The following is a 16,252-nucleotide window of genomic DNA, read 5'->3' as shown; positions in this document are numbered from 1 at the left end:
GCTGGGTACTCCCAACTGTAGGCCACACCTATAGTCACCAGCAACACTTACCTTTGTGCGCCTCTGCAGCTTATACCCGATTTCAGAAGGCACCTGGAACGTAGACACCCAGCCTGGCTCTCAGGCTCGGCCATCGCACTGAGCTCCTTCCTGACATGCTGTGCAGCAAGGATGCGATGGTAGCCTGGTTGTGTGTTCACCTGCTGACCTGGCAGGACCCCATGGGAAGTAGCGTCTCCGATAACACAGTTATACATCTGAATGCTCTAAGCAGATCCCAGGATGGAAAGGTGGTTCCTGCATTCCTTTTCCAAGAATTTTGGAAAACCGGAGCACAGCATGTCTTTCCTGTGAAGCCCATCAGTGGCCCCACCTAGTTCATGAGGGCCTTCAGCCCCTGTAGGCTCCCGATCTTGTCAGCGCTTCCTACGTATGCTAGCTGTAGGATGGTCTTGCCCAACCCGGGCTGGTTACCAGCAAGGAGCTGGAGGTAATGAGGCTCCATGGGAGGATAATTGTTCTCAAATACAGGTACAGGCTCCTGAAGCGTCACCCAGTTACCCTGAGCTGGTGCTACAACTTTGCAGCTGAGGGCCCAGTTGTACCTCGGTATGCAAAAGCCCTGACTGCACGGGTGATCTCATATCCCAGGCAGGATGTGGTCTGTCCAGGCTGGGCTCGTCTCCTGCTACAGCTGCATAAGCAAGCCTGCCTTTCCAGACTGCTGACCGAACTCCAGGTTAGGGGGGTGGACTTGGTCAGGCAACACCTAATAAATTAACAGGGACTTTCTGCCTGGCTACTGCACCAGGAAAGGGGCTTTGTTCTACGCATGCTGCCTTGTAAAGGGAATGGTGGCAGGGCAGTGGCACGCTACCATCATCTGAAAAGGACAAAGTTTAGCATGGCCCAGCTCAAAGGACTGACAGTGAGTGGGGAAACAGCTGTTCCTTGAACTGCGTCCAACCACAGATGCAGCAGACAGCTGATGCGGGGACCCAGACCAAAGCTACTCCAAACAGCCCCAGAACACCTCTAGTGTCAGCTTCTCAACACCAGCTACTTCACTCTGCTAATCCACTCTGTTGCACCAGCCTACTTGCTCATGTAGATGTAACCACAGCTAAGTGGTTATATGACCAAACTAGGACTAAGTTAGAGCAGCCTTTCGGCAGCAAATTCAGCTAGCATGAGTCAGGCCCTTGCTGCACGTTATCAGCTTTTCAAAGCTTATAGCTAGATTTCAAAGAGGCTGAATATTGTCCAAGAAGTTAATCAGCATTCAGCTTTTATTTACAAAATGTCTCAGATGTATACAGCAAGATTTGCTGAACCTGCTGAAGGAGGTTCAGAATTTCATGGGTAAAGCAGATGCAATAGCAGCACTTAGTGACTCAACAGCATGGTGACTGATGCAAAAATTTTGAAGTCGTGTATAGTCTGGCAGCTTTGTAGACCAGGTCTGAGGAGAATATTGCGTCAGTTATAGGAGAAGTGGTACAGATCCTGTTTGACAGCCATGAGTAAGCCAGGAACTCCTCGGCTACCCCCAAGTCTTGAAGAAAACACCACACTGGGAATGGCATCTTTGGAGGATGGATGGGGAGAAGGGATGGTTCTAAGCAGATGGGCATCTTGGAGACTCCAAATTCTGGTGTAGCAATCCTGACCAACTGGAAAGGAAAGGACACCAAAATTCAGCATCGCACAAAAAGTACTTCACACAGCTCTGCAAGATTATCATCACAGAAGGTCTATGGGGAAAAACCCCTGACCATTTCTACACACACTAGAGGCAAAGTGCTTATCAATCCTTTATGAAACAGAAATTCTGCGCTGGATACTGCAAATGTGGGAAAAATGTGCATTTCCTATTAGGCAATAAAAGGTATGATATATCAGTATTCAGAGTGCTTTCCTCATTATCAAGCTCCTAAGCCAAAAAAGGGGAGGAAAAGCTCACTGTCAAATTAACAAGTATTCTTCTCATTGTTCGTCACTTATTGACAAATCCAAGGAGAGGAGGTCAATATGTTTACAGTGACACTGTGAAACTTGGCTATACTTTGCTTTGTTTATTGTTACCGCTCCTCCCCTGACACCCCCGCCCCCCAAAAGTCTCAGACTGTAGCCAAGTATATTCGAAATGAATCTGAGTGGTATAGACAGTTTACAAGGAATGATGCTTACACACCAATGCTTCAGTCCATCACCACACTACCCACTTAAGCACCAAATAAACATATACACGGTCGTTAGTCTCTATATAAAGTTATCACCAAGTCTCCCATTTATATGTTGTTTCCCTGAATTTCAAAATCAAATGTTTTCCATTCTGCTCTTGAGACACACTGTGGAAAGGATAATGGGACTTCTGCAGCACACAGCAGAGAAAGCCGTTAAGTGCTACACAGGAGTCATTAAAGTAGGTGTGTATCCATAACATTATTTCTTAATTTTCATAGTATATTACAGTATGTCTAAGGCTAAATTTCTTCTGAATTTTAAAGAATTAATAGCTTTACAGCTTCCAACAGCTGTAGCTAAGAAACGCTCCTCAGGCCTAAGGAAATCACTGCCATGCACTCTACAAGTAGAGGGAAAACAAGTCAACCCACCTGCTGTAAGAAGTCCTTCCTCCTCATTTACATGCAAAGGGAGAATAGCATATTCATTGTGATGACCTTTGTACTGTTTCACACACTTTGCCGTTCTCAGGTCCCACAGTTTTATCTGCAAGTTGAAGTAATTGTTTGAAAGAGGATATATTAACAAAGCAGAGAGCACTTGATGGTTGATAAATAAGTGGATCTGGAAGAGGACCTATATATGGGACTACCACCCAGTTCCATACTACCCCCCTAAAGAACAGGCATCCGCGCTCGGGACTGGGATAAGCACCTGTCAATGCCCGGACACTAAAAGGAACAGAATACTCTAAATGCAACAAAACCATACCTTTCCAGCCATATCTGCTGCCATGACATAATGTTCAGCCTCAAGAAGGCGAATAGATGTAACTGCTGAGTCATGGAAGAAACGAATTGCTTTCCAGCTCTGGCCCTTTCGGTTGCGTTGACGCACATCAATGCTGAAAATCTCACCTGAACGGCAGCCGTTGTACAGCACTGGGGTCTGGAAGAATCCCAGAGAAAGAAGCGTACTATGTAACATCTGAAAGGATGTTACAGGTTATACAGACAGAAGCTATGTCGAGCTTTTGAGCTCTCTGGTGCAGTTGTCAAATTATTTTATTAGCAGGGCCATTGAGAACCAGAATTTTTATTACACACTGCAACATTTTTTCCTCAACCAGCTCATTAGTTCCATTCAAACCTCAACTACTTACTTCAGCTGTAAAAGTTCAGCTATGTAAGTAGGAACTTACGTCTAACGTAACAGCAAAACAGGAACTGGCATTCTCATATTCTGATTTCACCCCTCTCACTAGATCTTTGTGGACAAGTTCATTAGTTTATATAGGGGTCGTCTTCTTTTTGATGGAGACAATACACTGAGTGTTAACAAAATGAGGTCATTTGCCAAAAACAAAACAATTTTACAACACGTTATTACTGTGCTCTTTGTACTTCCTTAATTTCCTTCTTACCTCTGTACAATTAACAAAAATTACCCCTGTTGCCAGAGAGTTTGAAATCAGTTAATTTTTTTGTTGCTATTCAGTTGTGTCCAAGCATCAGACCCCATCAGCTCTGTCATGGAACAGCTGTCCAACATTAACTGTAACCACAACCTTGTGCGCAGCATGATGAGTCCCATCACAAACAGAACAAAAACGCCCACCGATGAGGCAGCGCTCTGAAATAATGAAGGGTGTATGGTTCTTTTTACCTGCGTGGCGAACTGTTGTGCTAATACATCGCTACTGGTTCCAAATGTCTGTCGATGCCCTGTCACTACGTTGGTCACAAGAACTCGTCGTGTCAGGCCTAAGGAAGACAGATGATGTTCTTTTAGCTGCGATTTGGGTAGCAGCTGGGAGATTAATGCAAGAAGTCGTTCCCACTGAGACAGAAGGGGTTGCTAGCCTTGCAGATCACCTGTGCTGAAGCAGTTGTCTGCTTGGGGATTAAGGCACCAAGCACAGGACCAGGCAGTGGATATCTTGAAGCTGCACAGCATTCCAGGTCTATCTCCTAGGAGAGAGGAGCAACACATGAAGTGTCCATAAAATGTTAGGACAGGATGGTAACTCAGAAAGCTGATCTGGATTTCCATACTTCTTTCAACATTACAATCTGAAGCAGAGAAAATGTTACCCAGGTAGTGGCCCTGTGCTCAAGAGACAGCAAACAACAGTGGGACTTCATGACTGTAAGCTGAAGACTTATAGTCTATATAGATAGATGATTGTGAGAGACTGAAATTTATTCAGTAGTCAGAGGGCTGACCATGGCAGGAAAGAGAAAAATAACACTTGCCTTACAGCACTAGGTAAGCCATTTTTTAAAAATAAGTGGGCTAGAAACACAAAACATTTACTTTATAAGCTGTAGATTAGCCAAAACCTAACCTGTAAACTCTTGGCCTGCCTATTTTAAAAAAATGGTTTGAGTAAGTAACAATACCCTAGATTTGACCCTTACTCATGTAGCTCCTGCACAAAGTCTAATTGACATAAAATTTAAGTCCTCAGTTTTCCCTTGCTTCAGGGCACATCCACCATGATCATACCTATGTCAGGCAGCACAGGTGACATGTCTAAAACATGGTTTTAGACAGCTTAAGTTCTACTTTGCTCCCAGCATCCACTTAGCAAGGTTCCCTCAAACCAACAATTTAGGAGTGAAGCAAGTCAATAAACTTGGGAATACCTAAAACAGTCAATCAGAAATACTAGATGGGAGAACTCTGGTGGAACTCAGGGCATCTGATTATGGTGAAGGGCTTAAAATGTTCTACAGAGCAACTGGGCACACTGGCCTAGTGGCCATCCATCTTCAGTGACTCTTCCAAGTTCATGCTAATGCTATGCATTTTTTTTTAATGGCTGCATAAATAGCATGACATTAAAAATTTAAAATAGGTACGTAACTCTTCTCTATCACAGATTTCCTCTGTATAAACTTAACTGATCATGTCTGAATGGAAACCAGGTTAGAGGACTGTACTGTGTGACCTGAAGAAGCATGGTTCTGACATATATCAAGAAAGTCCAATCAATAAAGTTCTGACCCCAAGAACATTGAACAAACAAATATGTAAAGATACAGCTACAGCCATCAATCAGACAGAATTCTCTAAATCAATCATGCTTACACACAACTGAGCATGAACTTGTACAAGGAGCTATAGGCTGAGACATTTACCAGCTTTCCACCTTTGATTAATCCACTGAGCACACTTGAGTAGCTACTATGAGAAGGGATTCTGCAATGATTCCAGATAGTCTATAAGGACATTTGAGTACTTCTTGTATGCAACTTCTGAGTATTAGTTACAAGCCAAGCTACTCATGAAAAATCCCAAACATTTACAAGTGAGGTGTTCTCCTGCCAAAGTCAAGTACTACATCAGCAGCAGCTAAAAATAAACTAGTGCTTTGAATACTGCTTGTTAATTAATTCTTAAGATAAGTTCTTTTATCTGTTCACTTCTTAAACCGTTTCAGGCTTTCTAAATTTTACAAGAATACAACAGTCTCACCAACAACTGAAAAGTGTGGAAATAATCCTTCCTTTGTGCTCTTTTCATACCATAACTGCTATCGAAAATTGGAGGAAAAAAAACCCAAACAACAGAAACACCCTACCTGGGTTAGCGCTGCTGAACAATGATGCTGGAAGAAGACTGGCACAGCCTGGTGTTTCTGCAATTCCCATGAGACACAGCTTGCTGAAGTGAGTTAAGGAAAACAAAGATTTCTCCCTAGAATGGAACAGGCTGCCTAACATTTATAGCTGGGAAAAGCAAGGTGCTCTGACACAGCCACAGCCCACAACACTTTCCCTTTGAGACCCTGATGTGCCTTACAGTTTACAATTAAGTCTTGGCTCTTCCTTTTCTTTCATAGGAAAGGGCTAGAAAGAACTCCCATTCTTGTTTGTGTATTTTCATTACCAGAAAGACAAGATAAGAGGAATACTAAGGCATCTTTCTAGTGATAAAAAACCAACATGCATGGCCTACATGGATCATTCTTCTCATCTTTACATGCTGATGATGCTGCATTAATATAGATCTGTTTTTCATGGAGATAAGTTGGAAAAAGGGGAGCACACATTGGGGAGGCAAGGAAGATTCACTTTAGATTACATTAAAATACTTTCTAGAGATTATACCAGGTATAAATAGGATTTGAAAGCTGCATTTCAAGTTCAGTGGGGTAAATCTGCAATATGACTAGAGGAAAGCACAAAATAACCAAACCAAACAATCCCCAATTCCTAACCAGCTGTGAACAAGCCTGATGAACGCCTGCCACCTTCTGGATCAGTCCTGAATTGCTTGGCTTTTCCCATGAGCCATTACATAGACTTGTATGTAATTTCCTCTCTTTTGGCACTTTACTAGCACATCTGTTGCCTGCCATCTCCCATGTTAGAATGCCCTCTTCTTCCTCTCTTCTGGATTCAGCATTGTCCATTACTGCTTCTTCTACTATACCACCAACCTTCCTCTTCTGAGACAGATCTGCAGAACATGCTCCAAAAGTTGCAGAGCATGATGCCAATGAATTGCTCCCATTCTCCTCTTGCCCCAACCAATATGGGGGATGGCTTACACCAGAAACCAACCAACCCACTTTCAAAGAGGTCCACTTCAAAGAGGAAGTTAGTTGCCTTAACCCTCTCTCTTGTTCTTTTGCCCCAGCCAGTTTCTAAACATCAGATAATTTTGGATGTGGCATCTACGCTATTAATGAAGTGGGAAGTCTCCAGGGCAATAAACATGGTCTTTCACCTACTATTACACTGCAACAATTCTACATATATCTATAACAGAACCACACATCTGTTTCACTAGCTCCAACACCTTTCAACTTTTATAACTTTCTCTGTTTTCCAGAAAACTTAATTTCTGGGGCAACTCCATGAGATGTCTTCCTGGAAGTTAGTTGTTCTGTGCAGCCTGATGCAGACTTGTGAAAGCTGAACTGAAATTTCGCTTTTTTTAAAAGGATATAAAACATGAGAATCTGGATGAGTCAATGATGCCCAGCACACAGAATTCACCTTCAGACACAAGAAGACATACTATTTTTGTGATCTCTTATTCAATTCATGAAAGGGTATTTCCATGCAAAGATGACATAAAACTATGCGCTGGGCACACTTCCTTAGGCCACTGAATAGCCCAGTAATGGGTCACGAGCATTTTAGCCTTATACTCCTCTTAAAGGTACAAGACAGAGCAGCATTGAGAAGTCTGTCCAAACATGGACTGAGGCACCAAGCATGTCCTATTATTTAAGAGATCATCCTTAAAAGAATATGAGCATGACGAGATTATGAAAGCCTGTTTTAAATATTCTTCATGTTCAAGGATAAAAATAATTTTGGGAAAATGTGTTTAAGAAAGAAGCATGCAAATCTTAAGTCATTTCTGGCCCTCAACATCAGTTTTGTCAGCTATGGCCAAGTGCAACTCTGAAGTAAGGACTATCCTTGGAAGCTGGTGCTTCTACATAGCCTTCTGATACAATTGTAGCATAACATTCCTGAGAACTCACACTGGTACTGAGGACTTTCAGAAAGTTTTCCTGTGATTCTGCATTTATCCAAGCTTCACATGGCTAGATTCTTCCATTCTCTCTTCCTAACCCCTTCCCCAACCCTCATGCAGTTCCACCTGTGCCTCCCAAGGAACAGCGTTCTGAGAATGCAATAACTGAAGGAAGCAGGAACAGAACACAGTACTTTGCGGTTTGTGAAGTAGAGGTTGTCATACATCTCCACAGCGAGAGACTCCTTCCCCAAACCACTGAGGTTGATGATACCATATTTACATCCTCCATGCTCTACATCATTCACAGTGAATATCCGTTCACAAGCAACATCTGCCTGTAAAATAAAAGCTTATTGGTCACACTTACTGGAAACTTACAGGAAAAAACAGCTTGAGGGAGCTGCATTAAGTCTAAAATGAAACAACACATTAATTTCTGATCCCTTTAACACCATCTGCTTTCCATTCACCTCGAAAAACAGTGACCAACCCCTCTTTATATGCATGCACAGAAAAAACACAAGAAAAGGATTTAGCCTTGAGTAACAATAAATACTCTTTCCAATTATATAAGTTCTAGACACTTACTCTGGCTGATTAGTAAACACAGACTGGTATTGGTAGAGGACTCAAAACAAAAATTTAAATCTTATCAAAAGTGAACGTGGAATTCTCCTGCTGTTGGATCACAGCAAAAAGGCTGGTCCTATATTTCAGCTTTTCTTTTATGACACGAAGTTTCTGAATCCCTTCTGGCTCCAGCTACCTATGCAGTGCCCTGTGTACAAGCCCAGGAGCTGGTCCTGGAGAGATTCCTACATAGACTATAGAAGATATTTGCTCCAGAGACCTCTCCTGCACATACAGTACCATCAAAACCAGTAGAAACTGCCACCAGATCACGAGACGCAAGATGATTACTGATGTTTACACAGACTCTCTGGACCACAGACTTTGCCACTCCCCAAATTCTTCTCTTCCATTTTCTTCTTCTCTCTCAATCCTCTCCACTCCCTGTCGCCCCCCCACCCCCAGCCCCACACTAATTATCCACTCAACTCCTGTTTATTTCCAAGAGAACATGTTGATCAGCTTAAAAAAAAATCACTTTCATATCTAACCTTTTCATCATTTTCCTTTCTAGGAAAGGAACAGCCTCCTCCTACCTGCTTAAAATTACCAAGCACAGATTTTGAGAACTGACACAACAGGAATAACACATCTTTGAAAGCAAAATTTGACCTATGGGATTTAATTACAAGATCCTGAACTTTCACTGAAGATTGGCTCTCCTTATCCTAAAGACTTAACAGTTCTTATAACATACCACAATTATTTTAAAATTGTTGGTTCCAGCAACTGAGGAATCTGGACTGTGAATTTCTATCTTCCTCCTCTGCATGCAATTCACTTTTAGTTCATGGACCAGCCTGTAAAAGAAGGGGGAGGGGGTGGGGAGAAGAGACAATTCAGGTAAGCCTAGGTTTAATGCCAATGAAAAGAATTCTGGATAGGATATCCAGAACTGCCTCTCAATCACAGAAGATAAAATGCCTGAACTAGCATGCTGCAATTTCACTTATACAACCCAGGAACACGTGCATCTTCCACATTCATGGAATTTCATCGTGTTATTTTGAACCCCAGCACATCTTCAGTAGCAGAAACAACAACATAGCAAGTCACTAACTTGCCTTCTGCACCGTTACTGAATCTGAGCATAGCAATTCTAATGGGGGGCAGGGGGAACGTTCATGTCAGTTGAAGACCATTCATCCAGAGAAAAGCTGCACTGTATTCATAAAGCACAATGTGACAAAACAGCATATATTGAAAACAAAGTGAAGTTTTAAACTCCAGTTATCTGCATTGGGAAGCCTCTTCTTCATTTGAACTCTCCTCACTCTAGTACTCTCATTATAAAAGAATATCACTATTTTTTTATTACAGGACAAAGAGTAACATATTACTTAAGTGGAACAGTAAGAAATACAAAAAACCTGACAGGAACAGTTGCACTAATAGCAGAACTTGGTATTGCAAACAGAAGACAAATCAAATTATTGTACCTGCAATAACTTGTGGAGCTCAGCAAACCCAGCTGCCTTTTCTGTAACAGCATAGATGAGTTCAGTCCAGCCCTTGTTGTTTTCTGGAAGAGAATATCATGAAAGCATACTCAGTTATTTGCTTGTTTAAGAGTCAAACATCGCTGTGCATCTTAGATGTCTGGGATATTTAGGTAACTTTTTCCTCTAGCCTACATACATTAAAATTTTCAGAATGCCTATAAAACACATTCCAGCACCATCTCCCTGGCCTACTACAGTAAGCAGACAAGAAAGAGACAAGAATATACTCCTGTGAGATGTGGGGTGCTTCTGTAAGTACAAAAACTGGAGACAGAAAAAAAAAAAACAAAACCAACAGCCATTCAGCCATTGTTTTCACTTGACACAATCAGCAGTACCACCTTGAGGTGTGAAGTTACCTTCTGGTTTCACTATAACACCTTAAATTCTTATTATACAGCAAAACTTTCTGTCACAACAAGACTGCTATTAACTATGCGGTCTTACTGCTGCACTAAACTACTTTTCCAGTCATCATTTTTTAAAATTTCACGCAAACGCTTTCTGGGGAGACCAAAGGATAGAGTACTTTGCAGAGTTACGGAGTAAGAAATGTTTCTGATAATGCTCTGACAAAGCAAGTATTTAAGGGTCAAAATGTTCTTATCTGGGAGCCTAATTCAGATGTCTGATTCAATAGCCAGATTTTGAGAAGAGATGTATGTCCACATTTCCCATTAACAGCAATGTGGCCAGCAGCTGTTAGGTATCTATGAAACCTAAACTGCCCATGGAAACAGATAAAAGAAGCACAAAAAAAAAAAAAAAAAAAAAGCCCAAACCAACCCAACAGCAGCACTTCCACGGTGAAGACTCAAGAGCTGAATAGCTGGTTAAATTGAGAACTTCATTACCTAAGTAGAAAAATACTGCTTGCTTCTTCCAAATGACAGCACATTTAAGCTGAGCTGTGATTTGTAAAGTTATAAGACATGGCTTTCAGGTAATTAAAAAACATTCTTCTTAGGTATTTTACCCAGGTTACCAATATGCAGCATCAGCATTAACTCTGCCGTAACACTTCATGATGAAAAGCATACAGACTTTCCAGGCATATACATAGGACCTGCCTTGATTTTACCTGTCCAAAAAAATTCTTCATGAAAAAGCTGTTTCCACTAAGTACCATTAGTATTGTTTCTTCAGGGTCCAGGAATATGATCAATACATTTATAAAACATGTGTAAAACTTAAAATCAAGACCGCGCTTTGCCAATTCAAGGCAGGCATTTGAAACCTGGCATCCAATGTCCTGACTCAAGTGTAACTGTTGGACAGTCTGCAATTCTGAGCATAGTTCCTGTCTCTTTACTAGTTTTTTGTCTGTAGTGACTTGCTTTCATTCCTGTGTGGAACAGCCAAAAAACAGGCTTCAAGGACTCTAAATTCTCAGCAAAAAGAAATTTTCATTTCTTCAGACAGCTTAGGGAACTGTACCACAGGCAGAATTGAAAGGCTTTAGGTTATAATTTGTCCTGGGCCAGAGTACAATAAAGCCTAATTGCAATCTTTTTCAGAATGTACCTTCTTCTGTTTTTCTTCCTCTTCTAAGAGTCTCAGTCTTTTGCATTCCATTGCCTTGTACTGAATGCTCTCCTTGGTGAGTGGGTTGTAGTTATTATGTCCAGGCAGTAGGCGAAAATAGCGGTTCTTTTCTGAGTCATAGTAAAATCCTGGCAGTTCTTTAAAAAAAGAAAGTGTCAAAACCCAGGCAAAGTCAGATGGATAACTAAGTTTCTTTATTGCTCTTTGACATCCCACATTTTTATGGGAATGTCAGAGTCATGAGACTCAAAGCTCTTGCTCCCAGCAGGTCCCAAGCTTGATACACAGACTAGGAACAGATGACAGCCACTTAAAGGAAAAAAAAGATTATTTATAGTTTTCAAATGCAGTGCCATTATACAGGTACAGAAGGGATGCCACCCACTGACCAAGATGAAATTCAGACATATAAGCAGAGAGGAAAGATTTTGCTGCAGAACAAAAATTACCTTTCTTTATAAATCAATCATGAGGGGACATTCTTGGTTAAAAGACTAGGTAGGGCAGTCGTGTGCCCCCCCCCGCCCCCCCCAACCCCAACAAAACCCAAACCCCACTGACAATGAGGTATCACCCAAACCAAAATAAAGTGATCCACTTCTCGGAACAAGCCACTTTTTCTTCAACACATAGGAGAGATTTAGATACAATCAAGAATACATTTGGACAATACACAGAGGCTCCTTCCAAAGATGAACAGGGGTGAGAGAACTATTCAATTTTAGTGCTTCACTGCCTGGGTAAATTCAGAGAGGCAGACAGGCAAAATACTTTGACAGATTCATAACGGTACACTGTCTCAAGATGAGGGATTTTATTCAGAAGAGGTGAGTGCTAACATCTTCATTTCAAGAGTTTGTTTTTAAACCTTTATCTACTACCAGAAATTGCATTTGAAGTAACCTCTTTTTGCTGCTGCTTACAATTCAGCTCCTTGTCAGCATCTTTTAGGTTTCAGCTTAGCAACAAGTGACCAAGATTTATGCAGGTCAACAAAAATATGAAGTTAGTGAATGAATCAGTAAGGTTCATAAAAAGCACACTGCATTTAGTATACAGAATCTAATTACACAGCAATAAATGTTTTGCAGGATACATCTCTTAACATGCTCACAACCTCTTAGGCACAAAACGGTGATGTACCATAAAGGGCTCTTTAAACTCTGGCTTTGTTGTTAAGAGGTTCCCGAGTCAGTCATGTTTCAGGACTCTCCTGTTGTGGAAAAATACACGTTCCCACAGGCTTAGCTTTTGCTAGGGTTGTTTAATGAGTCAGGAAACAAGAATGCAAATGGGACATCTTCTTCAATAGCATTGCTACTGCATCAAGTCTGGTTTCACCAGCTGACTCCTTGATAATGAACAAACATTTAGCCAGAGAGTATTTCTTACAGACTACAAAATACACTGAAGGCATAAGAGAGATTATTTTCCCCGCCCCCATGAAGTGGTGGATTGTTGTATCTTTTAAAAGACCGAAAAACTGGATGAAAGTTATATTTTTTTACATGCTCTCTTATTTTCTTTGCTTATTTGATGTTTCTATTGAAAGATGTATTTTATAACATCCTCAGCACATATGAGAAAATAAACAAAGTTCATTTTCTTCCCAAAGCAACATTTCTGGAGGGAGAAACAGAATTCTATTTTTCCAGCTTATATCAGCTTGGCTAAGCACACAAGTTTTCAAACATGAGAAGCACTTGGGGGCCTGAAAGTTTATTTGGCCCTGCTCTCTAGATCCTCACTTGCTACATCTTTTTATATCACCCAATGTTACTTTTCTCTACAAACTTTACTGCTTATATCCTTCCTTTAACACCGTACTATTAATGCAGCTACTACTACTTTTTTTCATACAGTCAGTACATAGACACTGATTTTTGACCCGTAAACATGGTCTCTTACCTGGTACTACAGAGTTCTGTGTTAAATTGGATGAAGAAGGATCTCCGCTGCTGCTGGGGCCTGCATTCACTGGAGTCTGTGGTTCTTCCTGTTCCGGTCTAAAAAAATAGCATTGCCTTCAAGACAGACTCACAATTGTCCTACACATCTTTCCCACAAAGAATCTAGGAAGCAGCTTGTTACTGACACTAATGGAGTACAATTTTGCAGGGCTGTGATAAGTACACTGTGTATATCACCATACACTAAACTATGAAAATAAAACAGTAAAAATATTCAGTTTTAAAACCCCTCAATAACACTAGAGATACCAACATCTTAAAAGCCTTAATCACTTGCTAAAACATTAGAGGTGGCTGCTGATTCTGTAAGTGCCTTTAACTTTTTTCAGTGAGAGATTAATTCTGTGCATTTTACCATATCCCCTGATTAAAAGACAAGCCCACCCTTGAAAGCATGTAAGTCTTCACAGCATAAAGCTAGAGACAGCATGGGTAAAACACTGACGTCAGGTCAAAAATATTTTGCCATTCTCTTCATGACAAGAATTTCATTGATAAGGTTCACAAACATGCAAAATAAACAAAAGCTTAATGAAAACTCCAAGAAAGAAAATCTCTGCTTTTGTAATAAACATCGCAGTCAACAGAGTACCTGCAGCCACCTTCTTTTTGAAGTAATTTACATGGGCACATTCAGTACTGATGAGCAAAATTCCACTGGGATGTTTTCTGAATCACCCGTACAATTCTCTCTTTTTTAAGAGAGGTCTTATTATGTGTCATCTTAAAAGCATTAGGCCAAGATGTTTTGCAAGAGTTGTAATTTATTGAAAACAAAATGACAAAGAAATTCTAGTTCCAATACCAGCTCTGTTGCTGTTTGATTATACAGCTTTGAAAATAGTTAAAGAACATAACCAATCGGCAAGGGGAAGAACACCCCACACCAAACCCAAGCACTTCAATTTAAAGCTTTCTAATAAAATCCTTTTTTAATTCTATATTCACTAAATTAAGGCCCATTTGCATTTCTAACTTTTCTTACACAAATACAACTAACGGGGCAATTCATATATATGTATCTATCTCTAAAAATACATTTAAAAAAACGCTTAGAGTATTAAAGGAAAGAATTGGCCTCTTTTATTCCTGCAAGAGGCACTAAGGAAAGAACACGGGAAAGAGCCATAAAAACAGCTCAAAAACAGGCAAGTGTAAGTTCTAAAGTTTAAAATGTACTTTCCTGAAAGAATCAGTTTTCAAGGCAGTGGATTATTCCTGAGACTTTGTTTCAGTTTCCTGATCTGCTAGATGTGGTATTATTACCATATTACTTAACATGCTTTTAAACTTTCAGGAAGATCCTTTAAGGACAGTTTTTACACTAGTAGATACTGAGATATAAAATAAATGTGCAGGTGCAATGAAGTACTTACAAACATTTTTTTCCCCTGAACTATCTTTGCTTATTAATGAAGAGTTTATGGACAATCAGGCACACCTGAAAGGACTAGCTCATGGAACCACATCTCAGTTTAAAATCAACATACAGTTGTGGACATATGATAAACTTGCAGAAATGAATGCAATTCCACTCGCACTAGGGATGACAGATATACCAGAAACGCTGTCCACTAGATTTTTAGATGGCAATGCTACCAGTTCTAGGTAGCCACTGTTCTGCAAATTTAATTAGGCATAACATCTAACAGCTTAACCCATGCTACGCACAAGCTGCATATACTTGCCTTTCAGCATAGTTATTGGATCTTCTGTACCGATGGGGACGGCAGCTGTGTTTGCGATTGCTCCATCCATGCTTTTCTTTGCTTCTCCAGTAATTTCTCTTCATTTCCACCTATAAAGCAAATATACACACGTACTTCAATGCTACTTGCCTGGAACGGTCCAACATACAAGACAGCCTCTTACCACAGCTTCTTTTCAACCAGTTTCAAATAGCTTTGCGGTGGCCTAGAGATCAAAACTAGGCAGGCACATGGAAGCAAATAATTTAAAAAGAAACACTTTCAAGTCCAAACAGCATCAGATCTTAAAGGAAAGAAAGGCAGAAGAGCACCATCGGCAGGCTGAAGGGAGGCTGCAGTAAGCACGGTGCGGTGCTGACCCCCTCCTGCAGGGAGGGCTAACAAACATCCTTTTGCCAAGTTCCCACGGGCGCAGGGCCGAGAAGCCCTACAGCCCAGGGGAAGCCGGACGTTACCAACCGCCAGCTTTCCAGCGCAATACGCGTCCTCTTAAGCGGAGGGCCTCCCTCAGCACCGGGGCAAACCGAAGCGACCAACAGCGGCCTGCCCGCCTCCGCCGCGGGCCTGCCTGCGGGCCGGCCTGCCGCCCCGGGCCCAGGCATCGCGCTGCTCCCGCGGGGACACGGCGGTACGAGCAGGCGGCCGGCAGGAGCCGGCCGGAGGGGGCCTCCCCTCCACACGGCAGCCAGGCCGGACCGGCGGGCCGACACCCCCGGCCGCGGGTTTGTAAGCGACCAGGCCCGCGGACCGCCCGCACCACGGGCGCTTCCTTACGCTACCGACTATTGCCTTGCCTTCCCTGCCGGGCCGGGACCAGCTCCACAGCCCGCCCCGCCACACTGAAGCGAAAAGCCCCTAAGGCGGAGGCGCGATGACCAGACGCCCCCCACCACCTCACCAAACCACCCACCCTCACCGCTGCCGGGCCTCGCCGCTTTCCCCCCGCCGCCAAGGCTCCGCCCACGCCCCGATGGGCGCGCCTGATTGGCCCTCACCCGCGCCGGCCGCTCGACGGACGCCTCACTCAGCGTACCGCAGAAGGCTCAGCCGGCGCGTGCGCCCCGCGGAAGGGCGGGGCCACAGAGGCGGCTGGGCGGGGTCGGGGTCGGGTCCCGGGCGGCGCGGGCGCTGCGGCCGCCCCGGGGCGGGGCGGGCGGGCCCGGCAAATAAAGCCCGAGTGGGGGAGCGTGGTGGGGCAGGGATGGGG

The 16,252-nt window shown here is 42.5% G+C and overlaps 1 protein-coding gene across 1 annotated transcript; it reads right to left on the bottom strand.

Annotated features, from left to right (window-relative positions):
• Positions 1–247: 247 nt before the first annotated feature.
• DCAF4 (DDB1 and CUL4 associated factor 4) lies at positions 248–15,992 on the bottom strand. Its single transcript, XM_082317560.1, has 14 exons — positions 15,956–15,992; positions 15,025–15,134; positions 13,275–13,372; positions 11,346–11,503; positions 9,759–9,841; positions 9,017–9,119; positions 7,881–8,024; positions 7,147–7,196; positions 5,774–5,853; positions 4,062–4,157; positions 3,853–3,950; positions 2,959–3,135; positions 2,619–2,733; positions 248–1,673 (listed from the first exon to the last, which is right to left on the bottom strand). Exons 2-14 carry the CDS (start codon positions 15,126–15,128, stop codon positions 1,480–1,482), a joined length of 1,500 nt encoding a protein of 499 aa, XP_082173686.1. The 5' UTR covers positions 15,129–15,134; positions 15,956–15,992; the 3' UTR covers positions 248–1,479.
• Positions 15,993–16,252: the final 260 nt, after the last annotated feature.

This window comes from Platalea leucorodia, assembly GCF_965183815.1.
Source record: "Platalea leucorodia genome assembly, chromosome: 7".
NCBI lineage: Eukaryota > Metazoa > Chordata > Aves > Pelecaniformes > Threskiornithidae > Platalea > Platalea leucorodia.
This window is presented reverse-complemented; position numbering and strand designations above follow the sequence as displayed.